At 44.0% G+C, this 26,456-nt stretch overlaps 1 protein-coding gene across 1 annotated transcript in view; it reads left to right on the top strand.

Annotated features, from left to right (window-relative positions):
• Window positions 1-26,456, top strand: part of ndrg3a (ndrg family member 3a) — a 136,981-nt gene that overhangs the window by 48,410 nt on the left and 62,115 nt on the right. Inside the window, exons 2-3 of the mRNA XM_084316478.1 lie at window positions 12,741-12,824; window positions 19,183-19,215. Of these exons, the coding sequence (XP_084172604.1) occupies window positions 12,768-12,824; window positions 19,183-19,215 (90 nt within the window). The 5' untranslated portion in view covers window positions 12,741-12,767. The remainder of the gene's footprint in view (window positions 1-12,740; window positions 12,825-19,182; window positions 19,216-26,456) is intronic.

The following is a 26,456-nucleotide window of genomic DNA, read 5'->3' as shown; positions in this document are numbered from 1 at the left end:
ACTGGATGAGGAGAATGGTTTCTGTGTGACAGTCAGAGAAACAGTTTTCCCGGCTCCTCAGCCATAGTAGATTCTAGAAACTATAACTATAAGCTACAACTATAAATGTATTAACTATAACTATAAACTAAATAAATAAGCTATAAATATATACACAACATAAAACTATACTAACTGTATAAATAAACTACAGTTACGGAGATATGGGGCATCGGTCCGTTTGTCTGGCCCATACTGGCCTGTTCCTCTTAGAATCAAACTGAATTGAATCGAACCACATGGTTAAAATAATTAATGTCGGGATTGCATATGATCTTTACCTGAATAATTAAGAATACAGTTGAAACATTGTTGTTTACTCCCAAGGAAAAATTGTTATTAATCAACCCACTGGGCTGGGGTAAGTTGTCCAGCCTGTCTTACTGTGGGGTAAATGTAACGTTCAGTTTGCTGCTGAAACAGAATTTGTGAAGCAGTTGTTGGAGTAAATGTGAGGTGAGGTGGCCACGGAGCTGAGGTGAGGTGGCCACGGAGCTGAGGTGAGGTGGCCACGGAGCTGAGGTGAGGTGGCCACGGAGCTGAGGTGAGGTGGCCACGGAGCTGAGGTGAGGTGGCCACTGAGGTGAGGTGGCCACGGAGCTGAGGTGAGGTGGCCACGGAGCTGAGGTGAGGTGGCCACTGAGGTGAGGTGGCCACGGAGCTGAGGTGAGGTGGCCACGGAGCTGAGGTGGAAACTGTCCAGAACTACAAATACTTAGGAACTGTGTTTGATGACAGACTAAAATTTAGTGACAACACGTCTGTAAGGTCTTCGTAAACGAAACTCCTTTGGAGTCGACCGGAGAATTCGGACCGTTTTTTATTCTTCCTTTATCGAGAGTATTTTAACCTTTTCATTTGTATGCTGGTTCACATTCCTCTGTCAAAGAGACGAGAACAAACTGCAAGGTGTTGTCAACCTTGGCTCAAAAATTATCGGCAGAACACAAAGTTCCCTAATGCAGTTTTACAATGCTCAAGTGCTCAAGAAAGCACATAAGATAATTGATGACCCCCCACACCAGCTTTTCCGTTAGAACATATTCGTGCCGGTCTGGGTGTCCTGCAAGATTTCTATCCCCGGACATATTCGAGAAATTCCGGTCAGCCTGGTTTTCCTTTTTACCGCCTGAATGCCACCATTGGCGCCAATGTTAACGTTAATATAGCCTAATCTATGTTTTAAATTATGGCTATGTGTCTGTTTCAGAGCATTTAGAAAAGCCCCCGTTTTCAGATAAAAAACAGCTCATTCTGGAGCATTCTATGAAAATCGTCTTTTAGTGGAATATTCCACAACGTTGATATTCGTCGGCCTTTTTATGAATCGTTTTCAAATAAACGCTAAATGATGAATATTATACGTGCACGCAAGCACATTCGGGCCGCGCACGGATAATCGCTCCGTTGATTTCCTCTCTGACTTTTTCTGTCTGTTTTGTGAAAGAAGACATTTCACAAAACAGCTTATAACTTCATCAAACTTACTCTATGTTATCAGTGTTAGGATAATCAGAGTCCTTACCTGACATCAGATGGTATCCAACTGGTATATTCCAATTCCTGATCACCATTCGAAAAAATCGATAAGTGTATGGATCCAACGCGATACTGTAGAACTCCATGATCAGCGGGGATCTGAGGTTCCAGAATGAACTGTGGTAACCCCGGCTGGATCAGTGAACTGGAAAATGTGGATATAATGTCGCACCTCAGCCAGGAGAATTAAACTTTCCACTCGGGCCTGAACGCTCGACATTTCTGTTTGTTTTCTTTCACCACGGCATCAGCGGTCTCTGTGACTTCAAGTTCAGAAGACTCATCTTCGTTGTCATTATTATTAGACCTGCTTGTGCTTGGTTTCATGAAATATTTGTTAAGCTTAGCTTGTTTGGCCATCTCTCTCTCTCGCTCGTATACCTGTTTGTCATTATGGTGGCCAGGCAGGCTCAAAAAAAGAAAGAAAAAAAGATTCGCATCCGAGCGGCGCCATCCGCGCTTTATCAGAGTGAAGCAAATGTAATGATTGTTTCGTTCATCGCATAGGCTATTTAATTTTAGCCTATTTTAATACAATTCAAATAATAAAATTGTGCTTAGAGAAATTATTTTCACCGGACATTATGACCGGAGAGATTTAAATATTCGGACTTCAACATATTTTGCCGGTCAAATACCGGTAATTACCGGCTAACGGAAACGCTGCCCCACACATGTCCTTCATGTGTGTTTTTACCTGTTGCCCTCAGGAAAGCGCTTTAGACAGCCTGCCTGTAAAACAAACGGAAGAAAGTTTGGGTTTGTACCAGAGGCCATTCGACTGGTGAATGGCCACAGTACAAGGAAAGGTCAGTTTACTAACATGCACCCTTTGACCCCTTGATTTGAAAATTTGACAAAGTGCACTTTTTTTTGTACTGACCGAATCTATTTATTTATTGGACTTGACGGATCAACAATGTAGGGATCCCGTTCTGGCAGTGTCATGTCTCTTGTGCTTTGAAGTGTCATGTATGTCTCTTGTCCCTGTTTTGTCATGTTTTGTCTTGAATGTGTAGAAATGCAGCCTTATCATGCTCTAAATCGCCCTTTGCGGGACTAATAACGTTTTGATGTTTTTTAACCATGGCTAACAAATGCAAATATATATTGTAGTCTTCCCCGTTGTTCTGACCAGGATTACGTTCCTTTCTGCTCTGGTGATGCGCGCGCGCACACCGAGTCTGACGTATACAGCGAACGGGTCTATAAAAGGAATGAATATGACACATTTCAGTCATATGATGTGTAGTGAGAATGGCTTCTTTGTTTCCCAGCTCTCAAGCACATGCCGTTCACCGTTTCTAGATCGGAGAGGATAGGAACGATGCCACACAAGAGAGTGCATATCCATGCGAATGGTTTATTAACAGAAAAAGCAACCTGGTGTGTAGGATACGTACTCTGTATGCAGCTACTCAAAGGTTACGTAGTGCAGGGGAAAGCCACGTTGGTTTATCCTCACTTTTAGGTGGACATTTTTATTTCATTTCAAGCAGTTATTTAAACTTAAAAGGCAACTGAGGTTTCCCTCATTTACAGTCACGTCGAGTGTACATACAGAGTTAGGCATATCAAATCACACAGGATATAAAATCATAACAATAAGACGAGTAAGGATAACAATCAATTAAAACACGTACAACTTGACAAAGGTTGGAGGTCAAGGTTTTCAATTCTGCAACGGGGGAGAATCTCAAGCTTTAAGGACTGTTGGCGTTCATTCCATGAGCTAGAGGGGCATCATAGCAAAATGCAGATTTACCCTGTTCCGAGGGACCTTAACACTTTCAGTGCCAGCCATGCGGTGCCCCGGAACCCCGTTGCGTGCCACCACCCACTTCAATGATAGAGCTCTCATATTTGCGAACGCATAAACTATATCTTAAATTATGGCTGTGTATAATATGACCGTCGCTTATCAATGACTTGTTTGCAGTCAACATTGTCGAAACGGATTGTTTTATACCATTTAGAAAAATGCTCGTTTTATGAAAGTTCCAGAAAATTTCAGAAGATTCTGTGATAATCACCCTTTACTGGAGGAATATACTGGAATACACAAAAAACGTTGTAATTTTTCGGCCTATTTATGAATCGTTTTCAAATAAACGCTAGATTATCGATAGTATATGTGTACTTATGCACGCTATAGAAGCGGGCTGAAAAAACGATGATCCATTTCCTGATCAGCACACACACGCACACACACACATAGGGCCCACGTTGATATATCAGTGAAAAAAGCTCTGATTATCCCAAGACTGGTAAAATAAATTCCTGACCTCGGATCAGATGTTTCCAATTCCTGATCGCCATTCCAAATATCGATTGCGTTTATTGATCCAACGCTGGATACTGGAAACACACATTCTCTGCTGTTCTGCGGCTAGGCAATGACTTCGATCGTCTCGGGTTACTTGTCTGACAAGTAAAATGTGGAAGCAGGACTTTTTTTTTTTCCATCAGTTTCATTCAATCCAATCCAAAGGGGTGCAGTACCATCCGGAGAGACGATAGGGGGCGGTATTTTCCCAATGGAGCTCAGAGAGTTCCAGTGGTAACGTGAGGCTAGATTGATGAAATATGAATGGAAATCGCTAATACAAAAAAAAAAAAAAAAAAAAAAACGGATCAAAAACTAGATCTCTCGTCTCTCTGGCACTGAACGGTTGGCATGAACTAACGAGAAATCTCGTCGTTGGCACTCAAAAGTGTTAAGGACCAGCCAGTCACTAGAACGGGTTCCAGAAAAAGCAACCTGTGTGTACGATACTCGGTATGCAGATACTCAAAGGTTACGTAGTGCTGGGGGCATGCCACGTTGGTGTGTCCTCACGTTTAGGTGGAGATGGAGCTCAGTGAAGCGGCTCCGATGGCCCTTTTCAGTGACGCCAGCCGTCCACCACATCAGGCAGCCTTGCTCTCCACACGGCTCCACAGGCTTGAGGAGGTTGTTCTGCTGTGGAGCTGTTTCCAACCATCCAACCAACCACCATCACATTCACATTATTTTATTGTCACAGCTTCTTTTTTGTATTATTTTTAATGTACATACATTCAGAAGAACGTGAGATTCTTGTTTTTTCTTGACTCCTCAACCGTAGTATATTTGTAAACATAATACGTACATAAACTTATATTCTGTATATAAGCTATACAGGGCTGTACAGTGCGACGAGGGTAGTGATTAGGGTGACCAGATGCAAAAAGTCCAAAAGCAGGACAACAGTAAGATTTTGGTGGGACAAAGTGGGACAGATGGATAATGTAATTTTTTTTATTAGAATAACTCGTCTTCACCGAATAGATAAAGATTAAATCAAAATAAATACAAATTAAATACAGAATTATATCTCCACATTCATCTTGGCACTGGCAGCCGGCTTGTTACCACCTAACATCTGTTTTAAATATTCAAACTTTATCACTTGACAGGAATGTCTTGTGTTCGATATATATTTTTTTGCTTCGAAAAGAGGGACATCCTCTCAATATGTGGGACGCGGTCTCAAATGGTGGGACAGTACAACCTAAAGGGGGACACCTGGTCACCCTAGTAGTGATGCACGATATATCGGACGCCGTTATAATATCGGCCGATATGGCAGTTTTTTTACACATCGGTATCGGTCCGATATCAAGATGGGGCCGATATAAAAAATAAAAAAAATTGCCTTAAATAGTTTCAAAATATCAGTTATTTCTGAAAATAAGTTACAAAAGTAAAAAAGATAATTAAAATAATGCGTTTTGGAAAATAGCTCTCTATTTGATTATCATAAAAGTGTTTTCTATACAGAGATATCGACATCGGTAAATATCAGTATCGGCCAGAACAGCAATATTAATATCTGTTGTGAAGGATCAGATTAAACCGAATATATATATTTATTTATGGATATATATTTAATAGTATTTGTATATCGTTTGATATCCCTTGTATATTCCTTGTACATATACACTGAATATCCCTTTGGTCTACTAACAGCCCATAATAGTTTCATTCTCTCATTGGACAAGAACTTGGCGCCAGCAGCCAAGCCCCTTGGTTCAAGTTCAATCGTGCCGACGAACATGTCGTTACTAGCCCCGGTTCCGCGTAGGAATACGTCTGCCGAAATACGAATGGTACTATTTGTTCACAGCGCATATATATATGGCGCAAGTAAAGTAGAACTTCCCTTAGCCCTTAGTTCTTTACCCTCCAACCTAGTGGCAAGACGTTAAGCCTCACCCACGATACACGTGTGGTGCAGTATGGTCAACTTGGCCTCAGAATGGCATTGAGACATCGTGTGGATTAATAGTTGAATTGTCATAGTTTGGCACTATACCGTCGAGTGGGACGTATTTCTATTAAGTTAATAATAGTCTATTATGTATGGTGCATCGTTCGGTTAGAGTTATAAAGTGAGCAGTACCCCCATCGTTTTCCTCGCGTTATCTAGAGTCTTAACCAGGCTGGGCAGACCACGTGTGGTGCTTTCATCCGAGGAGTTCTGGGCAAGGACGAGTGGACCTGCACATTGGATTACCTTACCCGGACGACGGCGAGCCCTACACGGCTTGGATTATCTACTTGCTTTGGGTGCTTTGATTATGCCATGGATAACAGCCAACACTGGTAAGTGTTGGAACTACCCCAGAGAGGAGTCCAGGTGAGACGGCGCTCTAACCCGAGTGAGGTCGCCTCACGTCTCTTCGTTGTGGACCGGCAGCTACCGTCTACAAGAGGGCCCAACTGTATTCATCTGTGGACCAAGGTTCTGTGGGCACCGTGTTCAGCACTCTGAATTCTCCCAAGAAATCGTTGGCCAGATGGGATATCGCCAGCGGCTCTCCTAACTCCCCCCCCCCTACTGACTTACAACCAGCGGGACCCCCTTTAGTGTATCCAGCTATAATCATTAAGTACCATCGCTATAGTTCCCTAAAGAACCAGGTTGTATACTTGCTTCCTGCGTAACCAGAGATTGGACATTCAATGTTGATTTGCCTACGAATACTCATTTGCCTTACAAGTGCATTCAAATCATAAATGTCATTACGTGAACGTTGTATATACCCTTTGCTATATATTAAAGATTCGACGGATACATTTGTGTGGACTTGGTTTCATCAGGTGGGAAAGTGTTCATCATATCTATATCATGTACTGTGTGGCCAGTAGTTAAAGTACATAAAGCGGTAGTGGTTTAATGATACCATACTTATCAATACAGTCAGGGAATTGTACCCCTCAGTTACAATATCTGTTATCGGTATCGGCCACAATTTTCACATCGGTGCATCACTAGACTAGAGAGCATCGCATATTGCGCCATTTTGCCTGTGCGGGTAGAGAAAAATATTTGGTGGCACCTTTGCGAGTACTGATTTCAACCCTCTCATTCGCATTTCACTCCTTTTATTCCGAGGAATTTAAACGTCGCAAATCTTGTTGGCCGTTTTCTATATCTCTCCTCCCTCGGTCTCTCTCCGCCTGCTCGAGGAGCGGGGCTGTTAGTTACACACTAAAACGCTCACACTCACACATGCATACGGGTTGTAGAGGAGCCAAACTTATATATTTAGGTTATTGTAACCTTACATTGAAACGGCATTAGGAATATTGATTGGATTTAGATAGTCATTGAACCGTCTTATTTGTCATAATGGAACATTCTAGAACATTTGTGATGTCACAGTATGATGTCATAACCAAACATTCTAGAACAGGTGTGTATCTATCTATATATATTCAACAATTCTTTCCGAAGAGGTCGGTGTGCATCTTGAAACAGTGCTGAGCAGTACTGAACAGATAGACTAAACAACATAGATTGAAGCCTGCATTTCTAGACCCGGGTGCCTTGCCTACCGGTTTGCTGTGGAAAGAGCCGGCAAGTTGATTTACGGCTTTCAGGTGTGGAGGAATTTTGTCATGTGTCGAGTCAGCTGTGATTTTGGAGAGTGGGAAAATAGTTTTCTTACCTTGTAGTAGTGATGTGAATATTTAGAAAAATAGCTTTAGGATCACTTCTGTAAAGAAAGACTTCGCTGTGGAAGAGAAATAAACCATTTGGATATCTTTGTTTTACACTGGAGTGGCTGTGGACATTATTTTTCTTTATCAATGAACGTACTACTCACGAGTAAGCAACTTTAACCAGTAGAGTGGAACGTCGGCCCTCATACGGGTACTTGAGAGGTAATGTCCATGCTGAAGCAGAGCAGAGCTCATCATAGCGGAGAAAACTAAACGTTTGAAAAAAGCATGCATAGCGCGACCTGTGTAACATTAAGTTACACTGCTATCGTTAGTCTCTTGCGTTGGTGACGAGTGCAATGTCCGCTGTGCCACCCAGCCGCCCACAAAAAAATTCTACTAAATACTACTACATATCGATATTTCCCCCCACCCCTATCGTTAGATGGCGCGACCCGTGTAACTTGTGTTCCGCGGGGAAAGACCGTTCACTGCATACAACTTGGTTTAATCCAAATATCCATTCAGAAACTTTGTATTATGAAATAATTCTGGGATGTCTGTCTGACTATTTCCCTATGCCTTGTTTGGTGCGAGTTCAGCTGACACTGTTGACACGCCCACTACGCAAAGCGTGTGCTCACACACACACACACACACACACACTCAGCTCCGGTCATGCGTCCACTCAACTCATGGAAAGTACAGCATCAGGCTATTGTTCTAAAAGTATCTCTACTAATAAAATCGAGTATTGAACCGTTTTTAACAGCCGAGTATTGGGTGGGACATTCTGATTTTCTTTGTATTAATTGATCAAAAAGTAGCCATGTGCATGCAGTAATATAGTTATATAAAAGAATAATAAAGCAATGTCGATTCTGTTCTTAATAAAAAAAAGTATTCTTGCAAAATAATCAAAGAACCGATAAGAGTATCTATAAAGTACAGAACCGTTAAGCAGTATCGATAAGAGTAGTAGTATCGATAAAATCCTAACGATACCCATCCCTAAACACTGTTAATACACTTATCAATGAAAGAAGAAATGTCCCCTATAGGGAATGTCCCGATCGCATTTTTTAGATTTTGAGTATCTGCCGATACCGATCTTTCCCGATCCGATCTTTCACATTAGTAACCAATTTGACTCATTTTAGCAGCAGTGTGTGTGTTTTGATTTGGATTAATAATCCAAAAATGCGGGGGAGAGCAGGAGCGGCAGGGATACTGAGATGAAAAAGAGTAAAGACGCTTCTTTGCATTCTTTGCAATTAAGCTGTTAACGAATATCAATAATATAATAGTTCTCTTTGAAGATGTATCTCATACGCTGATCTGTTTACTTGGAAGCCTTCGCGCATTAAATCCAGTTCAACGAGTAACTCTCCTTTTCTCAAGAGGTTGGGATGACTAAAGTAACCCGGCAAACCCACGCAAGTTGCTCAGATCGCAAACTGACTCCCACTCTTCCCCCTCCCCAGTTCTCATTTCAATGCCAGTAAGCTTTTTTACATTTAAAAAAAAATCTCCTTTTTTCGTTTTTCTCCCATCCCAATGTTAGTCGTTATGCCCAATCCCCTTCCTGGTCGTTGCGCACTCTACCCCCTACCGTCGGTCTGGGAGGGCGGAGACTATCGCATGCTTCCTCCGACACATGTGGAGTCAGCCCACCGCTTCTTTTCACCTGGCAGCGCGGACTCTCACTGGGGGAGTGTAACGTGTGGAAGGTTCACACTACCCCCCCCAGATCCTTCCCTCGCTGTGCAGGTGCCCCGACCTAACTGTAGGAGTCGCTGTTTACAACGACCAGGACCCACCCCACCGGCTTTCCCACCCGCTGACACTGCCAATTGTGTCAGTGTGGACGGCCGACCAAGCCGGAGGTACCGCAGCTGGATTCGATGCTTAGTCCGCTGCGCTACCCGGCCGCCTGCCAGTAAGCTTTACCGTCAAACCAGACCGAACCTGTGTCGATGTTCTGTGGACGGCTGAGCGACCATCGGGGGTAATCTGTGTTGAAAGCAGATGTTCTCATCTCTGCGGCTCCTCTAGTTCCTACCTCCTCTTCCGTACCCCTTGTCTCCTTGGCTCTCATCGTCCCCCTCGGGGCTGGCCTAGCTTAGAATAAACATTGGCAACCGGCTTTCGTCTCTATGGCAACAGCTACGCATGCCGGGTAGTGGAGCGAGGCCGGAGCTTGGGAAATGGGAGACTGTAGCGGCGGTGGTGTTGTTGTGGTGTACTGGAACCTGATGTTCTTCCCTGTCATCTGATACAAGGTTACCAGGGGGGGGGAGAGATCCAGAGAGCCTTAGGGGGAGACTCTCCTATCTCAGAGAGAAACCAAAGAAAAGAGTAGTGTCTAGTAGAAGTAGAAGTCTTTATTTGTCATCAGATTAACACAGAGATGCGATGGGCGACCCACAGGAACACACACGCACGCATGCACTGAGTCGCTGACGAAAATTGTTCTCTGCACCTCCCATCCCGTCGCCCTCCACCCCCAAACTCCACACAAAGGCCCGGGAGATACCCCACCTGGGTAACTGGCAACACGGCAACCTGGTCCCCAAGCGGGAATCGAACCCAGGAGGACCTTCTATCTGTGAGGCGACAGTGTTAACCACTACACCATCGTGCCGCCATACTGTGTGTGTGTGTGGTGGGGGGTAATTGTTGGTTGCCCCGTAAAAGGGTCAGTGCGGTTGGTGGTTGAAATCCACCCCTGTCAGTCTTGTCAGTTGGGTAAGCCTCCTCTACCCCACCCCCCCCACCCCCCCTCGCCTAACACCTTGATTAGCCGATTAGCAGGCTATGATTACAATTGGCCTTTGCCTCCGTCCCACTTTCTGTGTCAGCCTGAGGAAGTGTTGGATTGATCCGACCCAATACCACCGCTCGATCTGCTCAAGCATGCAGAGTATTTGTTTTTCTACCCCCCCCCCCCCCCCCCCCCCCCCCCCCCGCCCTTGCTTCGCTTGTCTAAATATTATTTAGTCCCTTCCTTGAGCTGGATTTGTCAGCTGGGATTTCAACCCGGGCCATATGTTCTCTCCACGCTCCTGACGGATTGACTTAAGTACTTCCCAACGCTTGATGTGAAGGTATTTCCTGTTGATTTGTTTTGATTTGCTTTATGTCATGTGAGGATTTTCTCTCTCCTTTCCCCCTGTGTGTTTTCCACGAATGCGTGTGTGCTCTGTTTCCCGAGGGCGGTTTAAGCATGTTTTTCCCTTTTGTGATACTTGTGTTTTTACAGGCAAAATGTTGCTTAAATTATTCAAATTTATTTCCCTAGTAGGATTTTATTTCAGTTTTAGTTTCAAACCGTTTCCTTACCGTGGTTCCCCACCACTGTGGCCTCATCTCGTGACTGGATGTTTCCTGCATCAACAGCCTTGTGTCTCTCCACACCTCAGTGAGTCAGTAGTAGGGGGGGCGGGGGGGGGGGGGGGGGGGGGAAGAACAGCCCCAGGATTCCTGCTGACTCAAAATATGATGTGACGTCACTGTCTGCCGAGTCTCTTCCGGTTGGTCGGCTGCTAAACTCCCCCCCACCCCCCCACTGCTAGCCAACCCTGAAGGTTGTCCCATACCATCGTCCAAGGTCGCTTGAGAGAGAGAGAGGGAGAGGGAGGAATAGGGCGACGGCTGGCTGGCTCTGACTCAGGAAGTGATTGTACCAGCTGCCGCTCCTATTGGCCAGACGTCTGCCCAATAGAATTCGACCGTATTACTACTACCTGATTTCATCGACACCCACTTATGATCCGTTTGGTGTCGTCGTACCACCAGCATGTTATTAGCAGCAGTGTGATTACGATACAGGCTCCATTTGACTCTTATCTACCTGTTGTTGTGTGTTGACTTAGAAGAGCCGCCCGCCGTCGGTAACGTGAGAGCCGCCCGCCGTCGGTAACGTGAGGCGCTCTCCCCCGGGCAGCCCGGTAATTCGACACCGCTTGCTGTCGTCACCTTGAGCACCTGGCGGGGGCAGCTGGAGTGACAGGGACTATGTCTTTGTCGATGCTCAGTAATCATTTGCAGGGACAAACGGACCTCTTCAAGGGGAAAGCAAATGAGGTGGTCTTCAGTGGTACTTGTTGTGCCTGATCTGGCCACCTGTGTGTGTCCATGCAGCAGGTATAAACGGGTGCAGGTATGAATACAAATGTCGTGGTGCCTACACATTTGCGTGGGTTAGACATGTCCTGTGTGTGTATATGCAGACGCATGTGTACTTGCACATGCACTGTGGTGCACACAGATACGGTACATATGCCTCTGTGTGTTTGTTGCACGCACGTGCACATGTGAGTGTGTGTGGACTAGAGAATGGTGACCTTCCTCTGGAGAATGGATAGAGAAAATGCCCTTCAACCAACCCCCCCCCACCCCCCACTATCACCCCCAGCTGGCTCCTCCTGTATCATCGTGTCACACGACTCTGCGAGAGAGGGAGAGCGAGAGAGAGATAGTGAGAGGGAGCGAGACCCCCAGAGGAGAGACGTCGGGGACCAGGGTCATGGTCTCCATACTAATACATGAGTCTGGTTTGAAAGTGTTGCAGTTACCTGCTCACAGCGGAACCACTGACGACGTAACGCCCACATTAATCTGGAACACCTTCACGACGCACTGTGGCTTCTCCCAGAAATGAACCCTTTCACTACCACACTACAGACGGTTAACCTTTCACTACCACACTACAGACGGTTAACCTTTCACTACCACACTACAGACGGTTAACCTTTCACTACCACACTACAGACGGTTAACCAGGCTGGGTATGAAAAGAGTGTTATTGGTGGCGGTGGCGGCAGGCTGGGTATGAAAAGAGTCTGTTATTGGTGGCGGTGGCGGCAGGCTGGGTATGAAAAGAGTCGGGGACATGGGAGTACATGATGCAACACAAGCAGGAAAGCAGAAAATCTATTTGCGGTGGGCCCGTCAGATTTATCGCTGTGAACTGCCACAAATAAATCTATATTGGAAGAAGTGGGTGTGTACGTGTGTGCACAACACAAGATGTATAGGATTCGAACGGAACTCGTCTGGTACAATTCCAACCGTATGCAAATGTCGCCATTAGTACCAGCCGTCAACTAAAGAAGGGTGTCGCAATGTTCTCACTGTTGTTCTCCTTCGTCCGTTCCATGATCCTAAGCCTCTCCTCTCTCCTCGACAGAACGGTTTCCAGTGACCAGACAGGAAGATGGATGAGCTGCAGGATGTACAGCTGACCGAGATCAAGCCCCTGCTGACCAATAAGGTGAGGGCGTGAGTGTAAAGAGCGGCCACCTGCTCAGACTATATGCATAGTCACCTGCGTGACAGTGATTGGGTCAATTTGCTGTCAATGGATTCAGGACAGGTGGCTTGAATATGGTGAATTTGTATTGATGGATAAGATAAGATATTCCTTTATTGATCCCCTTGGGGAAATTCAGGCATCATAGTAGCATGGGGGGGGGGGGGGGGGTACATGTAGTAATAGTAGAAGACATAAATATAGGCAGTAAAATTATATTTGAGATAAAAATAAGCAGTGTAAACAATATAATTAACTCTGAATATGAGCAAGTAAAAATGTTACAATAAATATGGGCAATAAAACACATATATATATACTTGTGGGGTCAGACTAGGGGGGATTTAGTCCCCGGTTCTTTTTAATCTATATGTCGATGGTCTGTCCGAGCAACTGAATGCCTGTAATACTGGGTGCATGATTGGTGATACTTTAGTGAACCATATTATGTATGCAGATGATCTTGTGGTATTTAGTCCGAGTAGCGCTGGTCTCCAGCAGCTACTTGCTATAATGTACCTTTTGTATGGGGTTGAATATGATATAAAATACAATGCCAGTAAGAGTGTTGTTTTAATATGTAGATCCAAAGAGGACAAATGTCTAAAATGTCCTGACTTCAAATGGTCTCAAAATAATCTTGGTCTGTGAAAAGGTAAAATATCTTGGACATTTTATTACAGAACAAATGACAGATGATGATGATATATACAGGTAATGCCGCAGGATGTATGCACAAGCGAACACTCTCTCACGCAGGTTTAGTATGTGTACAGATGGAGTGAAAGTGTCTCTGTTCAGAGCATATTGTACACCACTTTATACTGCTGCACACTTGTGGCAAAGCTACAGAAAAGCAAGTTTGCGGAGACTGCTTATGGCTTATAATGATGCCATGAGAATATTAGTCAAAAGACCTAGATTCAGATTCAGATTATTTATTCACCATATTGTTTGTAGTGCAAGTGAAATGTTTGTGGCTGTTTTAAGAAATCTTATGTATAAATTCATCCGTCTGCTAAATTACTCTGGAAATGAGATCCGAGAAGAGGGATCGCTCATTAGTGGGAAGATATTCCTACAATCTGCCATTCTACAGCTACTGAAAGTGTTTCAAACCACAATGGAGAGGTATCGCCGACATAAAACGTTCGACTTAGATTAAAATAAAGCATACTGCCAGTCATAATCGCTACTGTGCCGACTTTAAAATAACCGTAATGATATTTTATCCACGCCATGCTGCTCTCATTCAGGAACGTAGATTGCGATGGGCCTCACGCAGGGAAACGCACACACGCTATTCCACAGACGTCTCATACGCCTGCAACTCCTAGCTCATAAAAGTGAATTATTCATCATATCTGCTTCACTGTCGAGAGGGAAGAGAGGGAGAACTGAGTCAATAGAAGAAAAACATGCTGGAGACAGAATGAGGTGAGAGAGGGAGAGGGGAGAAGGAAGGAAGGAAGGAAGGAAGGAGAGAGAGAGGGGAGGAGGGAGGGACATAAGTAGAGAAAGCAAGAGAGGACGAAGTAAGGCAGATTGTCTGAAAGAGGGAGAGAGGGAGTGAGAAAGATCAAAGGAGACGTTGGAAGAAAAATCATCTTATTTCTGGCTGCTTGCAATATTCTAGAGAGACTGAAGGACCAAATGAGAAGTGGAGAGAAAGGAAGAGGAGGAGGAAGGGCGCTGTGTTGGATCAAAGCTAGTTCCCTTCCTCCATCAGGACCTGCTCCAGCTCTGCAGAATCAGCCTTGCATCCAGGTGCTGACCCACAGAGAGAGTCTGTAGGTCTGTAGCCTCCTTCATTAGCCCTCGATGGGGAGGTTTTGTTCCCCCAGGCGAATGTTGCAGACACTTAGGAGGGAGAAGTGTGTCAAAGGACGTGAGTGTGACCGTGTGTGTGTATTTGTGTGTGTGCACGCGTGTCTGTGTTGATGTGTACTGAGGCCGATGTGGCAAATATCAGAAACCAAAGCAAATTGGAACATTGGAAGGATGTTATATCTCTCTCATGGCGAGCGATGGATTACATCTTAATAATGTCTCTCCAGTGGACTCTAAACGAATGGTCTAAGTCTGTATCGTTGAGTAAAAAAAAAAAAAAAATGGATCACTCGCAGTACTCGTCGAGTACGAAAGTAACGCCCATTACTTTGAGCGGGTTGTATACGGGTATATACTGTATACCCTCTACTACGCCGAGGGTTCTGTCCGGCTGCCCATCTGGATGACTAGTTAAAAAACACTGCGAAGGCAGCCAGATGTAAAGAAGCACCTGTCGACTCATCTCAGTGGAGGGAGAGACTAGCTGACCTCTTACTCCACCTAGTGGCTCGCTCATTAAAAAAGACATTACTGAGAGGAGCCTTGAGGAGGACCAGTGGCAGCAGGGAGGGAGGGAGGGGGGGAGGGAGGGAGGGAGGGAGAGACTTACGACAAAGGAATTAATCAGATTTTTAACCATGATTCTTGCTGCACAGTTAAAGGCCCAATCAGTGGTCATAACATAAACAAATGCGTTGCTACCAAATAAAATGTATGAATAGCAAATGGAGGCGTGTTTAAATCCTCGAGTTGATTGACTCAGCTCTTGATACAAGGACTTAAGGCCCACCCATAGTCGAGCGGACCATACACGGAGCAGACTCCCGCTGGCTCAAAGCTGACCCAAAGGGTACTCAAAGCAGACCCAAAGCAGAGTCCAAGTGCGAAGCTCCTATTTTCTGACGCGCGGACGTCCGCACCGCTGACTTGGTGTCACACAAAACGCTTGTCACATAAAACTGCCCGTTTTATTATCGAAATATTGGAAACGGAGATAACATACTCTTTATTTTGACATCGGATGACGACGACATGACAGAAGTTGAACAGCGTGGGGAAAATTGTGTAAACTGGCGCGAGACATGTAGGAAATTGGTCCGCGGAGATCCGCTCGACTATAAAAGCTCAAAGAGTCCAGTGGACCTCCGCAGAGTCCAGTCAGTGTACAGTCCACTCGACTATGGGAGCACCTTAACGGTAGACAGCCGGTAAATATGAGCTCATAGTTGTATTTGTTCTATTTTGTGGCTGTAATAAGTTGCTTCATGATGGTCAGGCGATTAAAAAATGTTATCTAATTAATTACAGGATTTGTAATTAATCGCATTTTAATCTCATAACCATTTTACGCCTGATATTCTATATTCTATAATCATATTTCAAATGACATGTGTCCGGATGGCAGAATTCAGTACTGTATCTACAAAACCTTCTGTTTAATCATCTTCCATTTATTCATTTGCTTAGATTTTTCAGGTCTGGTCAATTTTAGGATGGTGTTATTCACAGTCAAAGATAAAAAAAAATGTATTGATATTCTCATTTGGTTCATTACAATTTACTCAAGCCTAGTAACAGACATAGTATTTCTGACACTGGGAATACATTCCCTGAGATCCATAGATGTCCCTAGAATCAGATACCAAGAACATGCAAATTGACCATATAAAAAAAGTCTGTAAATGTGTATTATACGTTATTATGGAATGAATGAGAAAAAAATATAAAAATTTAATTTGAGTTAATTTTCATAATGCGATAATTTGCTGTGTAATTAATTAATCTAATTAACGCGATAAACTGACAGCCCTAAAATGTTCTATCTACAGATCGCTCACAATGAACATTCAGTTAGTCAAAAATAAGAATAAAAATAGAAATACACAGAGATATACATTCTAAAATATACAGTCAGAAAATATATAGTAATATACAGTCAAATGTAAATGTCCAGGAATGTATACCTATAGTAAAATGTACAGGAAGATATCCAGGGATCGACTCTGTGCTCAGTGAGGCGCAGTGGTGCCTTCAGGTTGGGTTCAGCAGACTGGATACTTCACTCAACACAGTGGAATCTGATAATGCGGATGTTGGCGGAAATGGCAGAATTCAGCTCTTCTTTTTACAAGGACAATAAAACTAGAGGCTGCTGTGCTGCATGCTAGGAGTGGTTTCAATTATGTAGGCATCGTCCCAATAATGTTTTAGAATTGCAGAAGGTCTACATCCCTGAATTTGGAAAATACAACGCAAGCTAGTGTGAGATAAAACAGCTGGGCAAGGTTGTTGTAATGTGACGCTCTCAACCTATACCACCAACAAACGACAACAAAAGTTATAAATTATAATAAGTTATAAATTATAATATCAATGGTTTGTTTGTTTTCTTAATCGAATCTTTTATTGTTTTCAGTATGCAATTGATGTTGCACATTGACAAACAAATCTCCCGTCGACAAGATTTGTGTGTGCGTGCCAATGTATACCAAAACATGATTGTGTGCTCCCATCAACAAGAGCACAAAAGGTGCTTTTTGAATTTTTTTGTATTTCATATAATAATAATATAATAAGACTATACTCTAAATACCCAGAAAGGGGTGTGGGATAAACTCCATGGCCTGGCTCAAAGCATGACAAAAAGGGAGACGCACACTGCTTCAAAGGAATAACAAAAGGGAATGAATTGAAACTTAAAGGTACTACAGATAACATGCAGCCACTAGATGTCGCACTAGAGCACCAGCATGTCATTTATACAATCAGGTGCCTTCCACGTGGAGAACTGGGAAGTAGGGAGGGGATACATGCACAACATGTAAGTTAAACATCATTAAGCAGACCCGCAAACTTTTTTTTAATTATAAATTAATTAATCAATCCATTTTTCGGGGGAAATAGCAATTATTCTGCACCTTTCTAAAAGCTCTGTAGATGTATACAAAATTATATGCATAATAATAATTACTCTACATAAAACATTTATCTATGGCACCTTTTTTTTTGTATCCACTTTTTCTCCCATTTTCTATATTTTCCTCCCATCCCAATTTCATATCATCCAATTCAACCCTCCCCTGTCACGAACGCTGTTTCTTGCCTCCCACAAGCCGGCTGCAATGTGGACTAAGTCATACATAGCACAAGTCCCCTCCGGTACTTGAGGTAACAGCAGTCGCATCTTTTCACCTGCGCAGCTCGATCTCTCAGTGGCGAGGAGTAACGCGTGGGAGGCTCACGCTGCCCCCGACACTTCCTGATTCTACTGCGCAGGCGCACCAACCGACCTGTAGGAGTCGCTGTCCACAACGCCCGATCCCCACCCATCAGTTTCCCACCCCCTAATACGGCCAATGTGTATTAGTATGAACGACCAGCTAAACTGAAAGCAATGTGGAGCGCTGGGCTCGAACAGGCGAGCCCAGCGTCTCCACATTTGTGGCGAGCGCCTTGCCCACTACGCCACGTAGCCGCCCATCTATGGCACCTTTTTTAATGAATTTATCATTTAAAACTATTTTGCAGGTCCAAAATTAATGTTGTCGTTTACATGTTGCGTGCACGTATCCCCTCTACTTTTTCCATTTCATTTCCCCCACGTGGAATGCACCTGATTGGATAAATGACATGCTGGTGCTCTATTGTGACATCTAGTGGCTGAATCAATCTATAGCAGCTTTAAATCAATAATCTTCCAAAAATAGAAGTGGGATGTCCGTGGAATCAGTCGTGTATGTAAGTGAATGTGTGTGTTGTTGGGTTGTTCTAAGGTGACTAAGGTGCACAGCGTGAGGAAGAGCGTGAGGAGTAGAGTTGTTATGATACCGATAGATACCAGTATCGGAACATATCTAGTGAGGAGTCTGAGGCCTCAGCATCCTGAGGAGCCACCATGTGTGCGTGTGACTCACAGGAAGTAACTCCTCCCCACTCTGCAAGACTCATTCTGATTTTTTTGCCCAGATTTTCTTTCACATTCTTTTAATTTTTTTAATTTGTATGTGGCCAATGTCGGATTCATTCCAGTGTGAACTGGTCACGCTCCTGAACTGACCCGCATGCGCAAATGAACAATAAAGAAGATGGGACGTAAAAAACATTTGGGCACAAATGTCAATCTAGAGTCACATGAAAGTTGCATGAATGTTCAGACTGAGGTCGCATTGCAAAAGATCAGACCTGTTTCTTGATTTAGGACCACATTATGAAAGTTGCCCAAATCTGAATTTAAAAGATCAGATTCCATGTGTGATTTGCGCTGTTCACAAAAAGATCCGATCTGAGTCGCATATGAGCAAAGAAATCGGACTCTGGCCACTTTCTCTGCAGTGTGAACGTAGCCCAGCAGACATGGGGTCGTCGTCATGTCCCTATAACGACACACCTCGACGATCCACCACCCCGTACAACCAACTCAGTCGTTGCCTCCAGTGAGAAACTTGCTCCCACCACTGCTGACCATCTTCTTTCTTTTGCTGTCTTTCAGAATTCACGCAACTTCCAAGACTTTGACTGCCAGGTAAGTCTCTGTTTTAGAATAGTGAGAGTGTTGGTGGTTGTGTGTTTGCTAGAGAAGTACAGTATGTAAGTATGTTAGTGGGAAGGGGGGCACATGGGGACGTGGCCCCATTCCATCCTCAGTCCACCGCTACGTAATCTCAGCCAGTGCCCTAGATTTAAACCGTGTTCCTCATTTACAGGTCCTCCCTGTTTTTATTACAATTAAACTGTTTAATTCTGAAACGATATCCGAATCAGAAAGAAACTGTCAAATATGTCAAATATAATGCATGTATAGTAGATTGTCTTGGTGGCAACAACAGCACAAAAACATATCAAACGCATCCAGATTTCCACAATAGGGTAGACACGCATGGTAGTGTAACTGACACACATGATAGTGTAACTGACACACATGGTAGTGTAACTGACACACATGATAGTGTAACTGACACACATGATAGTGTAACGGACACACATGATAGTGTAACTGACACACATGGTAGTGTAACTGACACACATGGTAGTGTAACTGACACACATGATAGTGTAACTGACACACATGGTAGTGTAACTGACACACATGATAGTGTAACTGACACACATGATAGTGTAACTGACACACATGATAGTGTAACTGACACACATGGTAGTGTAACGGACACACTTGGTAGTGTAACGGACACACATGGTAGTGTAACGGACACACTTGGTAGTGTAACTGACACACATGATAGTGTAACTGACACACTTGGTAGTGTAACTGACACATGATAGTGTAACTGACACACATGGTAGTGTAACGGACACACATGGTAGTGTAACGGACACACTTGGTAGTGTAACTGACACACATGGTAGTGTAACTGACACACATGGTAGTGTAACTGACACGCATGGTAGTGTAACGGACACACATGGTAGTGTAACTGACACACATGGTAGTGTAACTGACACGCATGGTAGTGTAACGGACACACATGATAGTGTAACTGACACACATGATAACGGACACACATGGTAGTGTAACTGACACACATGGTAGTGTAACTGACACACATGATAACGGACACACATGGTAGTGTAACTGACACACATGGTAGTGTAACGGACGCACATGGTAGTGTAACGGACACACATGGTAGTGTAACGAACACACTTGGTAGTGTAACTGACACACTTGGTAGTGTAACGGACGCACATGGTAGTGTAACGGACACACTTGGTAGTGTAACGGACGCACATGGTAGTGTAACGGACGCACATGGTAGTGTAACTGACACACTTGGTAGTGTAACTGACACACTTGGTAGTGTAACGGACACACTTGGTAGTGTAACGGACACACTTGGTAGTGTAACGGACACACTTGGTAGTGTAACGGACGCACATGGTAGTGTAACGGACACACTTGGTAGTGTAACGGACGCACATGGTAGTGTAACGGACGCACATGGTAGTGTAACTGACACACTTGGTAGTGTAACTGACACACTTGGTAGTGTAACGGACACACTTGGTAGTGTAACGGACGCACATGGTAGTGTAACGGACACACTTGGTAGTGTAACGGACGCACATGGTAGTGTAACGGACACACTTGGTAGTGTAACGGACACACTTGGTAGTGTAACGGACACGCATGGTAGTGTAACGGACACACTTGGTAGTGTAACGGACACACTTGGTAGTGTAACGGACGCACATGGTAGTGTAACTGACACGCATGGTAGTGTAACGGACACACATGATAGTGTAACTGACACACATGATAACGGACACACATGGTAGTGTAACTGACACACATGGTAGTGTAACTGACACACATGATAACGGACACACATGGTAGTGTAACTGACACACATGGTAGTGTAACGGACGCACATGGTAGTGTAACTGACACACATGATAGTGTAACTGACACGCATGATAACGGACACACATGATAGTGTAACTGACACACATGGTAACGGACGCACATGGTAGTGTAACGGACGCACATGGTAGTGTAACTGACACACATGGTAACGGACGCACATGGTAGTGTAACGGACACACTTGGTAGTGTAACTGACACACATGGTAGTGTAACGGACACACTTGGTAGTGTAACGGACACGCATGGTAGTGTAACGGACACGCTTGGTAGTGTAACGGACACACTTGGTAGTGTAACGGACACGCATGGTAGTGTAACGGACACACTTGGTAGTGTAACGGACACACTTGGTAGTGTAACGGACACACTTGGTAGTGTTAACGGACGCACATGGTATACACACGCATGGTATGGACATACAAACAGGCCAGAGGGTGAGAGAGACACAGACAGGATCATGAATGTGCAATAAAAGTAGACTAAATAAATGTTAAGTGAGTTTCACAGTAAGTCACTGACATACATGACACCAGTACAGAAGGACCTCAGTACAAGACACACAGAGGACAGAAGGACATTGGTACAAGACACACCGAGGACAGAAGGACATTGGTACAAGAGACACAGAGGACAGAAGGACATTGGTACAAGACGCACAGAAGACAGAAGGACATTGGTACAAGACACACGGAGGACAGAAGGACATTGGTACAAGACACACAGAGGACAGAAGGATCTCAAGACAAGTCAGTAGACTATACACGTCCCTCTACATACAGTAGGTGCTGCAAGTGTTGAATTGTGCATTAATCCGGTGTTCTGTGACTCAGTTATACTGAATGGAACAACAAGCAGTCATGAGGGTTATATAACACGTCGTATAGTATGTGAGTGTATGAGCAGTGCGAAGGCCGTGCAGACAAACGCTGCTCTGGTAATAAGTGACGTGGTAAGAAATCGTAGCCTTTGTGCCGCGCTGCCCGCTGCCGTAACTCCTTACAAGGACCACTTCCAATCATGGGTTGTTTTCCTTTTCTCTTTCTTTTGATTTCCTTCTCAAGCCAATGTCTTTTGATCCTCGTCGGCTCTTAAGCAGATCAGAGTGACTACAGAGGGTTCGCAGAGCAGACCCAGACATATGCAGCAAAGCCTCGCAGTAGCCCGAGAGCGAGGCCAGGGCTGAGTCTAGCTGCAGTCTTAATGTGTGAGTGGAGCCTGGAAGCAGACCGCTCTTTGTTTACGTGTGTCAACGGCGCTGGTCTGTAGCCACCCGCCAGCCGTCGGTGAGGTCAGAGTCGCGACTCATTAAGCAACGCATTAACTGTCGGCCCCTGGGAATCAACAGCCAATTAAAAGGCTTCTCTCAGTAGCAGTGCCAACACAGCGCTGAACCAACCCGCCTAACCAGCTTTCATCAGCCTTTAATGAAAAACCTTGACATTTTTAGAATTTTAATTGGGTTATTTTTCACTGCATAGGGCGAAAGTTGCTGTAATTCGCGCAGCTGAAAAACTGCCTGTTAGCTTTGTTGATGTTGCTCATTAAAACCGGTGGTTACTGCTAATCGGATGCTATTTTGTTCTCGCACGGCTCCTGTAGCAGCGGCTAATGGTGTCACAGAGGAAATAACTTTGCTACCTTTGCTAAAAAATATATAGAAACCGTACTAGAAACGGACTCGCACTCAGACTGTTCCTTCAACCCAACCGTATACCGGTCCAGGACTTGTTTAATCTAAGAGCAAACTGGCCTGTTCCATAACCAGAAGGTCACAGGTTTGATCCCCACAGCAACTGTCAGTGTCCTTGAGCAAGGCACTGAACTCCTACCTGCTCCAGCAGGGGGGGCTTTAAATGGCTAACCCTGCAACTTGACTGCTCTGCTGATGTATTTACATGTAGGCCAATGTGTTTCTCAAATTGATATGTCAAGAGAGGAATTCCTTATTATATTATAGATTACTCGTATAAGATGAGATATTCCTTTATTGATCCCCTTGGGGAAATTCAGGCATCATAGCAGCATGGGGGAGGGGAGGTACAGGTAGTAGAAGACATGATACAGGTCATAGAGTTATAGTACAGTGGAGAAGTAAAAATAGGCAGTGTAAACAATATAACAATATAATTAACTCTGGACATGCCCACATGGGCAAGTAGGCAGTGTAAAAAGGTCAAAGTGCAAGATGAGGGTATTATTTATGCCCTGTTATATTTGCCCTACAATAAATATAGTTACAATATATATATAATCTAATATCTAATATATATAATCTAAAAATGCTAAATATATGCTCTGATGAAGTAAGTATAATACAGTATACACATATAATATAACCATAGGGGGGCTGTTTAAAGCACACAGCATGACGAATATGCAAATGGCAAAAATATATCCGAAGATAATTACAAATGAGAAGTAATCTAACATGGGTATGTTTCCATTATCTGGTCCCCTTTTGTTCAGTTTGGTAAGAGCGGTTGTGATTGGCTGTAGACTGCACCACATGACCACACCAAGCTGTCATAGAACAGATGGAAAGGTCCCAGTGTATTATGGGTACTCTTCTTTTTGTAATGGCAATTTACCAGCTTTCTTTTTTTTTATCCACTTTTTCTCCCATTTTCTATTTTTCTCCCATCCCAATTTCGTATCATCCAATTCAACCCTCCCCTGTCTCGAACGCTGTTTCTTGCCTCCCACAAGCCGGCTGCAATGTGGACTAAGTCATACATAGCATGAGTCCCCTCCGATACTCGAGGTAACAGCAGTCGCATCTTTCCACCTGCGCGGCGTGATCTTTCAGCGTCAGGGGTCTGGGCTTTGGAGGGGCGCCGCCCCCATCGCTTCCTGATTCTACTGCGCAGGCACACCAACCGACCTGTAGGAGTCGCTGTCCACAACGCCCGATCCCCACCCATCAGTTTCCCACCCCCTAATACTGCCAATGTGTATTAGTACGGACGACCAGCTAAACTGAAAGCAATGTGGAGCGCTGGGCTCGAACAGGCGAACCCAGCGTCTCCAGTATTCGTGGTGAGCGCCTTGCCCACTGCACCACGTAGCCGCCCACAATTTACCAGCTTTCTAACTAACTTGCATCCATCAAACTAATCCTCTTTTGTATCATAAGGTTATCAGAAAGTGTTTGTCAGTCATTTTAAGGCATACATGCAAAATGACCGTTCAGGAACATTTAGTTAGGTAGGTACTTTATTATCACCGTGGGGGAAATGCTTTTCAGTGAATTTAAGTTCAAGTTTATTTGGATCCCCATTAGCTGTTACAAATGGCAACAGCTACTCTTACTGGGGTCCACACAAAACAATAGATACAAACAAACATAATTAAAAATAAAACCAACAATAAACATAGGAAACAATAAACATAGGAAACAATATACATAACATAATCAAACATAATCCCCCCCCCACACCCATCCAACCCAACCCACCTCATTACATTAGCACGATACCAAAATATTACAAAATGACTAGTAAAATAATAAAATGTTATATGTCTGACCTGTACCCAAAAGTAACCTTTACTTGCTTTTTAAAGCTTTCTTTACTTGTTGCTTGAGTAATTATATATGGCAACCTATTCCACTGTGAGATGGCCCTATACATAGCAGTTCTTTTCATTGCATTTGATCTCTGTAGATGAATTGAAACATGACCCCTGGTAACTTGTCTTGTCCTGTGAAAAAGTTATTCTTGAGTACAGGCAGCTTGGTTGTTTAGACGGTTATATTCCTAAATAGTGTTAGTAGGCTGCGTACTTTCAACCATGCAAGATCGCTATGCATTTGGTCTACACCTGTTCTCATAGAACACCCTATTTAATTTGGTGTAACAACAAACGACAGGATACAAAGACATGATAAGTAAACCACACACATAACTGATTGATTGATTGACATTTTTATTAACGGATTGCAGAATGGGTACAATACTGTACGGCTCAATACACACAATTGTTAGGGGGATGCAGACCAGAGAGACTTTTGTCTTGTTTACATCAGGGTCCCCCATTTTCAATTCATGAAACCAATTATATCACAGGTCCCCTAAGTTATACTGGCTAGTCTAACCACAATGCATAATAAAAACAATTATAATACAGTTACTGTAATGGTACACTGATCAGACCAGCTGGATAGAGCTAGGAGCTTGGATAACAAATCTGATCATTTATTTTTAATTACTGGAAAGTCCCATTGAGATTAAGAATCGCCTTCCCAAGGGACCTGGCCAAGATAGGCAGCAGCATAAAAAATGATAGGAGAACATACAAACTTAAACGTTTCTGTTAACCCTTTCACTGCGACAATACACAGACCCTTTCACTGCCACACGGCAGCCGGTTACCATTGGTAGTGTGATAGTAAAGGGTTAACCTTCTGTAGTGTGGCAGTGAAAGGGTTAAAAGATTTAATCACTGGTATTCGAAGGACTGACTTATTTTTCTAAATCAATTTGAATTCTATGCTGAAATGTCCACATGGCATTTGTGGTTGTGAGATGACCTAGATGATTCTAGCCATGAGCGGTGCACTAAATGGCAAGTACGATTGTGCAATCGTGTTCAGTGGAGCCCTGCAGTCATTGAAATGGACCGTGAGCACAACAATGAAGAGCATTATAGAGGCCAGGACACTATTTTCTTTTTGACCTACTTTTTCGCTTTCTGTGATTTTTTTTTTTTTTTTTTTTTTTTTTTTTTCTCCCATCCCAATTTCCTCTCGTGCCAATTCTCCCTCCCCTGTCCTGATCGTTGCTCGCATGTGCCCCCCACTGGCCGGTCGTAGGGAGGATATAAGCCTTGCATCACATGTCCCCTCCGATACATGTGGAGGCAGCCAGTCACTTCTTTTCACCTGCCAGCGCGGACTCATTGGCGAGGTGTAACGTGTGGGAGGCTCACACTGCCCCCGCCATTGTCTATCTTTGCTGTGCAGGCGCCCTGACCGACCTGTAGTCGCTGTTTACAACGATCAGACTACCACCCATCGACTCCCCTCCCGCTGACTCTGCCAATTGAGTCCGTATGACGGCCGGCCCAAGCCGGAGGCAACGCTGACAGCCGGATTCGAGACCGGTGTCTCTTGCGTTGGTGACGAGCGCAATGTCCGCTTCGCTACCCAGCCGCCCTAAGCCAGGACACTATGTAAGGGATAATGTATAGCTACGAGGTCATTGTCGCAAAATAATTGACCGACACAGAGTTTAAAATACCGAGCCGCCTCGGCGAGGTGTTTTAAACGTCAGTGAAGGTCAATTATTTTGCGACAATGATCGAGTATAGCTATACATTATCCCGCTTATTACATGGCTAACTTACTAACAATATACCTAATTCATTTTACATCGACTCGCAAC

Source organism: Notolepis coatsorum (genome assembly GCF_963971535.1).
Source record: "Notolepis coatsorum genome assembly, chromosome: 6".
NCBI lineage: Eukaryota > Metazoa > Chordata > Actinopteri > Aulopiformes > Paralepididae > Notolepis > Notolepis coatsorum.
This window is presented reverse-complemented; position numbering and strand designations above follow the sequence as displayed.